General features: G+C 39.7%; 1 protein-coding gene across 1 annotated transcript in view; it reads left to right on the top strand.

Moving 5' to 3' along the window:
* LOC128045466 (sterol carrier protein 2) overlaps positions 1–11,142 on the top strand; it is a 110,188-nt gene extending 99,046 nt beyond the window's left edge. The window contains exons 15-16 of the mRNA XM_052637961.1: positions 6,500–6,579; positions 9,466–11,142. Coding sequence (XP_052493921.1) covers positions 6,500–6,579; positions 9,466–9,561 — 176 coding nt within the window. The 3' untranslated portion in view covers positions 9,562–11,142. The remainder of the gene's footprint in view (positions 1–6,499; positions 6,580–9,465) is intronic.
* The last annotated feature ends 1,055 nt before the right edge of the window (positions 11,143–12,197 follow it).

The raw sequence follows: 12,197 nt of genomic DNA, 5'->3' as shown, positions 1-12,197 counted from the left end.
ATCCATGGGGTCACAAAGAGTCAGACACAACTGAGAGACTTCACTTTCACTTTGCCTTACAGTGTTGTTCCAGTCTCTGCTGTACATACCATGTGATTGGCCCTAGTCTTCTCTTTCTTACTACATCTTCCTCACTTTGCTCCAGTCACAGTGGCTTCCTTGCTGTGGCTTGAATGTAAGGTATTCCCAGTTCAGGAACTTTCTACTGCCTGGGATCATCATCCCTCAGATATCCTCATGACTGGTCCTTGCATTTGCTTTGGCTTTTTGCCCAAATGTCACCTTCTCAGTGAACGTTTCCCCAGCCACACTTCTAAATCATACTTCATTACCATTCCCTATGTCCTTTTCTGCCTTACTTTAATTTATAGCACTTACCTCCATCTGACATACGGTATCTTATTTGCTTATTGTCCATCCCCCACTGCGTGAAGGCAGAGCTTTTGCCTCTTAGGTTCACTGCTGCATTCACAGTGCCTAGAACAATATCTGATACCTGGTAGGCCTTCAATAAAACATAATAAAAATGAACAGCAGAACGAATGAGTGATGCTTAGTAAGCATTCAGTAAATGGTAGCTATATTGTATGTTATGTTTCTCTCTTTGGAGAGAACCTGGTGCAGTTGAGAGAGGTGATCGAGGGACACTAGCTTTTTTGAAAAAAAGGAAAGTCAGAGCTGTGTTTTAGAGGATGAAGCTGCTGCATTAGACCTGATGAATTAGAAAGGAAGAAATCAGAGGCAGAGAGAGCAATTAGGAGAATGGATGATACCACCATCTAAGTAAGCAAAAAGGATAGCTTGAGTGTTGGCGGTGAGAAAAGCGTTAGGTGGAGTCACCAGGTCACCAGGAATGTTTGGGGTGAAATTGATGGTACCTAGACTGTGAAGGAGGAAGAGTTCTGTCAATACTCGTAGGGTTATTAAGATCAAATAAAGTCCAGGTATGTGAAGCTCTCAGCATAGAGAGAGCTCAGTAAGTGCTGGTATAGTAACAGCAGCAGCAGCACTTTATTTCCTAAAGTCACTGAGTCCTTTCTTGGAATATTAGGATCTAATCCAGCTATAAACCAAGTCCAGCTATCTCAATTTGCTAACTTTTTTTCTCCCTGCTCTTTGATGTTACCTATCTACAAGAGAATTGGATTTTCTAAATTATAACTACCTTAATGTTTTTTAAAACATAATAGTATTAATATTGTTCAGTTCAGTTCAGTTCAGTCGCTGAGTCGTGCCTGACTCTTTGCAACCCCATAAACGCAGCACGCCAGGCCTCCCTATCCATCACCAACTCCTGGAGTTCACTCAAACTTACGTCCATCGAGTTGGTGTTGCCATCCAGCCATCTCACCCTCTGTCACCCCCTTCTCCTCCTGCCCCCAGTCCCTCCCAGCATCAGAGTCTTTTCCAGTGAGTCAAGAGTCTCCACGCTTCGCATGAGGTGGCCAAAGTACTGGAGTTTCAGCTTTAGCATCATTCCTTCCAAAGAACACCCAGGGCTGATCTCCTTTAGAATGGACTGGTTGGATCTCCTTGCAGTCCAAGGGACTCTCAGGAGTCTTCTCCAACACCACAGTTCAAAAGCATCAATTCTTCGGCACTCAGCTTTCTTCACAGTCCAACTCTCACATCCTTTCTACAAAAAATTAAATACTTAGATTTACACTTAAAAAACATATACAGAATCTATATGCTGAAAATTATAACATTAACAAAGGAAATCAAAGAAAACCTAACTGAATGGAGGGAAATAACATATTCTTAGATTGGAAGACTCAGTTGAATAAAGGTGTCACTTCTCAAATTCATCTATGTACTAAATACAATTTCTACCAAAATTCCAGCAAGACTTTTCTTAGTCATGCTGCTGCTGCTAAGTCGCTTCAGTCATGTCTGACTCTGTGCGACCCCGTAGACGGCAGCCCACCAGGCTCCCCCGTCCCTGAGATTCTCCAGGCAAGAACGCTGGAGTGGATTGCCATTTTCTTAGTCATAGACAAGCTTATTTAAAAATTTATATGGAAAATCATAGGCCCTAGGATGGCTTAAAAATCATTACAAAAAATAAGGTGGGAAGAATTCCTCTACCTGGTATTAAGGCTTATTGTTGTTATTTTTTATTATTGAAGTGTACTTGTTTTACACTACCATAGCAGTTTCTGCTGTGTAGCAAAGGGAATCAGCCTTATGTAAACATGGTAGTGTTAGTCACTCAGTTGTATCTGACTCTGTGACCCCATGGACTATATAGCCTACCAGACTCTTCTGTCCCTGGAATTCTCCAGGCAAGAATACTGGAGTGGGTTGCCATTCCCTTCTCCAGAGGATCTTCCCAACCCAGGAACTGAACTTGGTTCAGGCAGATTCTTTACCATCTGAGCCACCAGGGAAGCCCTAGAACGTATACATACATCCCTTCTTTTTTGAAATTCCATCCATTTAGGTCACCACAGGGCACAGAGTAGAGGTCTCTGTGCTACAGTAGATTCTCATTAGTTATCTATTTTATACATAGTAATGTGTATATGTTAATCCCAAGCTCTCAATCCATCCCACCCCTCCCCCCCCATAAATACCTTAATTTTTAAGACTTTAGACCTTTTTTCATGTAATGAGAAAATTTTGTTACAGGCAAAATCACAGTCCTTTTAAGGGTTACCCCTGCATTCTAAGACATTAAAAATTTTTTTTCTTTTATTTCCAATATTGTTTTAGTTAATAACACGGGCATCATATGCTTTAATAGTTTATCCCTATCCTAGTCCGTTTGAGTTGCTGTATTGAACATACCACAGCCTGGGTGGCTCATCAACAATAGGAATTTATCTGTCATAGTTCCGGTGACTGGAAGTCCAAGATCAGGACATTGCTATGGTCACATTTAGTGAGGCCCCTCTTCCTGGTTCATAGCCAGTGCTTTCTTACTGTGGGCTCACATCGTGGAAGGGCTCGGGGTCTCCCTGAAGCCTCTTGATAAGGCATAAATCCCATTCATAAGGGCTCTACCATCATGACTCTTTGAGGCCCTCCATACTAATACTATAGCATCAAGCATTAGGATTTCAACATATGAGTTTTGGGGGGATACAGACATTCAGACCATAGCAACTGCTATTTTTTTTTTTTTTTTAATTAAGGCAAAGACTAGCTAACTGTTGGGCCATAATTTGATATTATTACTGTTATCAGTTGTAGTGCTATTAGAGTACTGTTGTTATACTGATTACCTAAAACACTGACTGCTGAAAATTTTAATTTCTTGGTGAATTTTTCCTTTTGCACTTGAAACCTCTCATTTATCCAAAGTAGACATGGCTGATTTTGCAAGAAGAATTTAGAGTCTTTGTGATATGGCATTTTTGCCATTATATTTTGATTATAGTATTAAAATTATTATTTTAAAAACTTTATTTTTATATAACTAATACATAATCAAGTGTAAAAATTTTGGAAAAGATAGAGAAATAAAATGAAAAAATTACTCTCCTATAATCTTACCATCTATATCAAGAGTTGACAAATGATCGCCTGTGGGGCAAATTCATCCCGCCACCTCATTTTTTGTTTTGTGTGAAATTTTTTTGAGGTCTAGCCCATAAAGAAGGGCATATATCTGAGTGTACAGGCAAATAAATGTTAACAAATGAATATATCTCCCAGCTCAAGAGGTAGAATGTTGCCAGCACTCTAGAAATCTCCCACATATCACCTCCCATCTCTAATCATTCCCCAAAGGAACCACTATTCCAAGTTTTATCATCATAAGTTGAATTTTATTTATTTTGGAAATTCGTATAGATGGAGCCATACAATATTTACTATTTGAGGTGTGGCTTCTTTCATCATTGTAAGATTCATTATATTATTGCATGTAGCATTAGTTCATTTTTACTATGTGAGTGCATCAGAATTTATTTATTCAGTTCATGGTTGATATATCTTTACATGTTTCCATTTTGGGGTGTTAATGAATAAAGCCTTTGCAGACATTCTCATGTGTGTCTTTAGTGGACATATGTACTTATCTCCATTTGGCACATAACCAGGAATAGAAATACTAACTCATGAGCTACCATATAGCCAAGTTTCCTTGTGGACATACTGTTTTAATTCTCTTCTATATTACTCTTCAATATTATATGAGAGTTTTATTTGCTCCACATTTTTGACAGTACTCTGGTAATTTAGTTTAGGTTTTTTTTTTTAAGTCAAGTTCTTTAAGGTATAATTTATGTACAATAAAATCTGCCATTTTTAGATTACAATTCTATGAATTTAGACAAATGTCTGCAGTTGTGTAGCCACTACCAAAAATCAAGATACAGAATATTTCCAAAAAATGTCCTCGTCTCCTTTGGTAGTCAATCCCCTTCTCTCATGCTCAGGCCCTGGAAACCACTGATCTGATTTCTGTCCCTGTGGTTTCACTTTTTCCAGAATGTCATAAACTGCAAATGGAATCATAATAGCCTGCAGCTTTCCGAGCCCACTTTTTTCACGTACTGTCAATAGTTTGTTCCTTTTTGTTGCTGAGTAGTTTATCCAGTCACTGCCTGATGTATATTTGTCTTTTTTCCGGATTTTGGCAATTTGAATAAAGCTACTGTGAGCATTCACATACAGGTTTTTGTGTGGATTTATGTTTTCATTTCTCTTGAGTAAACACTTAAGAGTGGGATTACTAGGTTATATGGCATATGTGTTTTTAGCTTTCTAAGAAACTTCGCCGGGAGGCATTGGGGGCAGGAGGAGAAGGGGATGATAGAGGATGAGATGGCTGGATGGCATCACCGACTCGATGGACGTGAGTTTGAGTGAACTCCAGGAGATGGTGATGGACAGGGAGGCCTGGCATGCTGCGATTCATGGGGTTGCAAAGAGTCGGACACGACTGAGCGACTGAACTGAACTGAAGAAACTTCCAGGCTGTTTTCTAAAGTGATTGTAACATTTTACAGTCCCTCTAGCATTATATTGACCTTTTAGCTGTTCATCCTTACCAGCACTGGGTATTTTTGAAGCTGTTCATGGTAGTAGGTATGTTGTAGTATCTCATCTATACTTTCTACTTGCATTTTCCTGATGACCAGTGGAACTGAGCACTGTTCCATGTGCATCTTTGGCCGTTGGGAGATCTTTTGTATGTGCCTGTTTGCCCATTTTTGTATTGGTCTATCCACCCTTTTCTAATTGAGTGATAGGAGTTTTTTTATATTTTCTGGCTACAAGTTCTTTGTTAGATATATGAGTTACAAATATCTTCTCCCTCTTGGTCTGCTACTGTTTTGAAAACAGTTTTGTTGGAATATAGCTGCATGCATTTGTTTATGTATTATCTGTGGCTGCTCTTGTGCTGGAGGTGCAGGGTTGAGTCATTGCAGTAGAGACCTAATGGCTCACAAAGCCTAAAATATGTAATGTCTGATCCTTTGCAGAAAAATTTTGTGAAGCCCGGATAGCGCTAGGTATGCATCTTCTATTACCGCATGACAAATGACCACAAACTTAGTGGTTTAAAACAACACACATATTTATTACCTCACAGCTTCCATGGGTAAGTTGGCTGAGGCCAGCTTAGCTGGGTCTTCCACATAAGGTCTTGCAGGCTGTGGTCAGGGCGTTGTCCAGGGCTGGGTTGTCATCTGGAGCCTTGGCTGGAGAAGGGGTTTATATCCAAATTCAATCATGTTGCTGCAGAAGTAACTTCCTTGCAACTGTAAGAACGATAGCTTTAGGGTTTTTTTTTTTTTTTTTACTGGTTATAGACCAGAGTCTACCCTCAGCTCCTAAAGGCCAGTACCCTGCCATGTAGCTTTCTCCCTGAGCAGTATGTAGTTCACAGTATAGCAGCTAGCTTATTCAAGGCCAGAAGGAGAGTGAGACAAACTTGGCCAGCAAGAGAGAGTCTTAAATAATGTAATACAACACAAGAATGACAGGCCATCACCTTTCTCACATTCTGCAGGCTAGTCACAGGTCCTGGCCATACTCGAGGGTAGGGGATTATATGAAGGCAACGATCACAGGGGTCGCCTTAGAGTCTGTGTGCCACAGTAGCTGTTATTATTATTATTATATTGGTCTCCAAGTTTACATATGTTTTTCCTATATATATATGTAATTGAATATCTGTTTTTAAGCAAAACATGGGTTCATGCTTACAGTTCGTTTTGTAACTGACTTGTGTAACAGTATCATGAACAGTATAATATGAATATCTTTTCAGGTCAGTGAAATGCAGATCCTCATCATCTAATGGCTGCATTGTACCCCACTATATGAATATACCATGATTATTTAATGTATTCCCTCTTGCCGAATATAGAGATGCTTGTGATTTATGCCACATTTTACCAGGCTGCTGTAGAGTGTATGGGAGTGCCCATGTGCCCACACTAACACTGGGTGTGATTCTGTTGCAGTCAGTGACTTTTGACTAAAATGTACACATGAAACTGAACACTCCCCTTTTCTCCTTCTTTCTGCATGTCTGTTTTAGATAAGAAGGCCGACTGCACAATTACGATGGCTGACTCGGACTTACTGGCTTTGATGACTGGTAAAATGAATCCTCAGACGGTACGTATGATGGTGCTTATATCGTTGTATTAGGTGTGTTTTGTTTTTTTTCCTGATGGCTCAGTTGGTAAAGAATCCACCTGCAATACAGGAGACCTGGGTTTGATCCCTGGGCTGGGAAGATGCCCTGGAGGAGGGCACTCCAATATTCTTGCCTGGAGAATCCCCATGGACAGAGGAGCCTGGCCGGCTACAGTTCATGGGGTTGCAAAGAGTTGGACATGACTGAGCGACTAAGCACACACACACACACAGGTGGGTTTTAGCCCATTTGATTTCATCACCTGTCTCAGCCTCATCCCATAAAATCTAAAGAGGTCAAACCCACAAAACTCAGTATTTCCCAAATGTCCACTTAATGAATGACAAACAGCTGTGGATCTAACCATGTGCCAGCCACTGCCTTGTGTGCTAGAAATGTCCAGATGAATAAGAAATAGTTCACTTGTTCAGGGCATCCACAATTTGGTACAAGACAGGTTTGTAGAAGAATAAGTGCACCAAATAGCCATGGCGCCCTGTCTGGCTTGTGGCTGGGGAGGGTGGAAGAAGAGAAGCCATATCTTCCTGGGCTGTCAGAGAAGGCTTCACAGAGGAAACAACACTTGGCTTTGTCTTGGGGGTGATAAGAAGTCAGCAGTGTACAGGTGGAGAATAGGAGTCATTCAGATAGACAGAGGGGCCGGTGGTCACAGAGGCAAGACCTTCTACTTTTGTATCTTTGCCTGTGCTCTTTTTTTTTTTTGTCTGAGCTGTGACTTCCTTGACAAACTCCTTGTCTTTCAAAATGAACTTAGGGACTTCCCTGGTGGTCCAGTGGTTAAAACTCTGCACTCCCAATTCATGGGGCTTGTGTTCGATCCCTGGTTGGGGAACTAGATGCCACATGCTACAACTAAGAGTTCACATTCTGCAACTCAAAGTCCCTTATGCTGCAAGTGAGACCCGACACAGCCAAATAAATAAATATTAATATAACAAAACAAAATGAATTTAGATGTTATGTTTGAAGACCTCCTACCACATTGTTGGGGAGCTATAGTCAGTCCCTCTTTGGGGCCACTTGCTGGACTACTAGCCTAGCACTTGTTTCATTATGGGAGTCATAATGTGCCTGTCTCTTCCCCATTAGATTTAGATTGTGTTTGTCTCGAGGAAACAAATCACATCTTGTTCATCCTTGTGTCTTTAGAACTTAACATGGTGCCTGGTGTGCATGCATGCTAAGTTGCGTCAGTCGTGTCCGACCCTTTGTGACCCTATGGACTGTAGCCCTCTGGGCTCTTCTGTCCATGAGATTCTCCAGGCAAGAATACTGGAGTGGCTTGCCGTGCCCTCCTCTAGGGTCTTCCTGATCCAGAGGTCGAACCTGAGTCTATGTCTCCTGCTTTGGCAGGCAGGTTCTTCATTGCTAGCACCACCATTTGTATTTCTCTAAAATGTATTTATGCCTTGTATAGATTTTTCAGCCCCCAGATTGTCTGGGGTCTTCTTATACTCTTTAATTGTACAATGTTGAGTAAACTTGATATATGTTATACATAGATAATATAAAGGAAACTAGGATGCTGCTTCCATTATAACCTTACTTTTTTTTTTGTTGACTCAGCCTGATTTGTTTCAGGTCTTGTGCCTGTGGTACCCTCGTAATTTGAAAGATTAGATAAAGCAATTAAGTCTGACTCCTGCTTGTATTCCTTTAAAAATGCTTATTCTAAGCAACTAAGCACATGTCAGCTGATGCATTGACAAGTGAGAGACTTACATCTATGACGTTTCAACTGAATACACACATTGACACTGACATTTCCACCACTGCGCGCTCTTCAAAATCTGGAAAGAACAGAGGCCACCAGTCTCAGAGCTGGCACGTCCCCCTTCCCACCCACTGCAGCTCAGCCACTGTGCACTCCATACACTTCCTTGGTAGCGTGGCCAGGCTTCACACTCAGCTGCCTTTGTTCTCTCAGTTTATCTGTTTACCACCCATTTGGAGAGTGTCAGCTTGCTTTTCCTGAATACCTGTTAGCACTCAGAGGAATTAAAGATAAATGTGGAAGACCTTTGCATTAATGTGCTAATGGTCGTTTCTTCTCCAGAGCGCATAGGCTTTAGTAGTTGCGGTGCACAGACTTAAATTTGCCCTGCAGCATGTGGAATCTACTTGGACCAGGGTTCAAACTCATGTCCCCTGCATTATAAGGCAGATTTTTAACCACTGGACTACCAGGAAAATCCTCCCAGGCAGTTGTTAAATGGAACAAGTTGTGTCTCTGCACTTGGGACTGGTTTGAGTCTCCTTATTGAGCCAAAGATTCACACAGGCGCCTCAGTCTCAGCAAGCTGTTCTGCCTCCCTCTGTAGGGAACACAAAAAAAGGAGAAAAATGGTGACATTTCATTACCTAGATGCATCTGTAATCGAATCCCAAGTTTCCAAGTGTGTTACACATGTGCTTTTCCTCCCTGCTGGCAGACCCACTGAATGTGTAATGTTTTTAAATAAAATCAGTCTAGTATGAACCCACTGTGCCTAATATGCGGAAAATGTACCTCCTTTGAGGAAGACAGGTAATGGCAGACTCAATTTCTAACAGAACAGACTTTGGAAAAATGTTCCTTTTGACTGCTCTGTGTAAAGCATGACTTTTACAAATTCATCCTTGTGATGAATCGGGTGCTATATCTATTACGGAAAGCCAAGTTTCATTATTTTGAATAAAGTTTTGAGACCTGGATAAATAAATCATCTTGGGGCTGGATAGGTTAGTGTGCTAAGGCATTTCAGTCATGTCCAATTCTTTGCAACCCTATGGATAATCTAGAAATATCAGCAATCTCAAAACAAAAAAAGCAAATAATAAATGTTCTTTTTTTTTCCTCACAGGCCTTCTTTCAAGGCAAACTGAAAATCAATGGCAACATGGGTCTGGCTATGAAGTTGCAGAATCTCCAGCTTCAGCCTGGCAAAGCTAAGCTGTGAACTCCCTTTGCCTCCTTTGAAAATCAAGATGAGATATATAGATATATATCCGTATATTTCATTGTCAGAACTTAGATTGAAACTATACATTGGGAAATAGCATGAGATTTGTTTTTAAATGGGTGTGATCAATTCTGTGTTTTCTAAGTGGTGGGTGAATAGAACCTGATGGCTTACTACTGCTTTGCTGAGTTGCAAACAACTGTGCATTACAAAGTTAATATGGTAATTACGATTTGGGATAAAATTGAGTTTTAGAATAAAGTTAGAAATAGCAAAATACAAAAAGTATGTAAACAGAAGCTCTCATTTTGCTAATAATGTATATTTGAAGATTATTCTGCTGAAATTTCAAGTTTTCCTTGGGAGACTGAGGGATGAAACAGAATATCATTATTAGCTGACCAGTAATTAATGTTATGCATTTAATGACCTTAATGTATTTCCCAGTGATAATTTTTAAAATTCTGTACTGGGATTTTTGTTTTTTAAAAAATAAACTTTAAAATTTTGAATTTCGTGCCATCAAAGTGGCATTTTCTTCCCAAATCAAAGAAGTGTGATCAAAGCTTGGGAGTAAAAATCTATCACTGAACCCAGGCCTATTTTTTAAAATAAAAGTATTTTAAAATGAAATTTGTTCTTGAAAGAAATTAGTGTATAAGAGTCACAAAATGCTGTTTTGAAAGTAATTCAGTGAATGGAGTTTGCTTTGAGATGCACAGTTTTCAAATTATAATCTTGTATTAATTTAAATTTGTAACATTCTTAATTATAATTTTCCTTTTTCATATGTTAGTTTAACCACATTTATCTTCCTAGTTTTTCTAATGCTAATGGTATTTCTAATTACTCAGTAAAACGTGGGGTAAAATAATGTTTTTGGAAGAATATTTAATATCAGAATTAAAATAGTTCATTCTCATTGCCTTTGTTTTTACTGTGTATATTATTTTTGTTCAAAGTTTTCCAGATGATGGAGAGTAAGAGAAAAATTTGAGATTTAGAATCTGTGTTACCTAGACTACTATCTACTGGTACTTTGGCATAATCAGTCACTAGTTCTTGATTAGGGAGGTGCTGTGTTGTGGTGGAAAGGGCACTTGACTAGAAGTTAGGAGTCTTGTTTCTCTTAGGCAAATAAGTAACTGTCTATCTGAGCCTATTTTCTAACCTGTTAAAAGAGAGAATTTAAGATGGTCTCTAAGGCTCCTTCTGCTCTGATAATCTTGTGAGTCTCTTAGTAGAACCTTTGGGAGACATCCAGACCCCACCTTTCTTCTGTTAAGATGGTTACTTCACCCAAAGGTGGTTGGAGGTAAAAAGCCAGGTGGTTTAATTTGTTTAAATGCTTGGAATCTCTAGTAATGAAATCAGGACTGTGGATCCGATCCCCCTAGACCATTTAACTTTGCATGTTCTGCAACCAGCAGAACAGTGGTTTGGGGCTAGGGAAAGGTGGTAAACTAAGTCAGTATAAGTTGACCTCAGGTCCCCCAAAATAAATTCAGAACACAAACTTACTTCCGAATCATGGTGGCTTTTTACTCTCTGATGAAATAAAGACTTCAAGAAAATTGTTCCGACAAAATGTGTGACTTATTTGTAGTTTGGATTTGCTGCTGCATTCTGCCTTCACTTATTCCAGGTAGTAGGAGATATTTGTTATAGCCTTTAGGAGGAACCTGGAAAAACAAACAAACAAAAAAACAACAGGTTCTTGGGGTAGGGATAGATTCATGTGTAAATACAATTTATATGTATAATAGAGAAGTACTTCGTGATAAAAATACAGCAGCAGTTTGATTTCTTGGGAAGCATCATGGTTTGGAGGAAAGAGGTTAACAAATCTGGGATAAAACTGATGCTGTTACGTGTTTTGCTGCTTGAGTGGATTGAGCTTCAGTTACCTGATCTAGAAAGTGGAGATATTAATATTGACCTCCTTTGATTATTGAGAATCTAGAAGGAGAACATGTGTAAAATACCTAAATTAGTATTAGGTGTACATCCTAGTCATTCTTAGTTCCCGTACTGAAGCGTGAGTTCCCTTATTCTCCCTGCCTTTTGTCTCTGTGATGTGTGATATGATGTCTGTAGGGTTTTTTTTTTTTTAATATTCCAGTTTTTGAGTCTTTTCTCATTTGTTGATTCACTGAACATATCTTGAGTGCCTAGTGTCTGTAGAGTACCATATTGAGGGTAATGTTAGGCACTGGAGATAGCAGTGAGCTCCTCCCCTAATAGTGCTTACAGCCCAGTAGGGGAGATATTCAGTCAAAGAATCATTGTTATGACTGATATGCCATATGAGGAATAATCAGGGTGCTGTGATGGAGAGTCATAGTGAGGGGCCTCTTTTGATACAGTGGTTGAGGGAGACATCTCTGAGGAGGTAATATTTAAGCTGAGATCTACAGTTTGAGGAATGAACCATGCAAAGAATCTTTCAGGAAAGGAAAGATGCCTGGCTTGTTCTAGAAATTACAAGAGAGCCAATGTGAATGGAATATAATGAACCTGGAACTAAAGGCCCAGGATGAAGTTGAATAGATAAACAGGAGCCATTTATATTGGCATTTGTTTATTACAGTAAGGTTGAGTTCACCAACCCCCAGGCCACGGACTGGTTTCTA

Source organism: Budorcas taxicolor, chromosome 3 (assembly GCF_023091745.1).
Source record: "Budorcas taxicolor isolate Tak-1 chromosome 3, Takin1.1, whole genome shotgun sequence".
Lineage (NCBI taxonomy): Eukaryota > Metazoa > Chordata > Mammalia > Artiodactyla > Bovidae > Budorcas > Budorcas taxicolor.
Note: the sequence above shows the minus strand (reverse complement) of the source record. Positions and strands in the feature narration are given on the sequence as shown.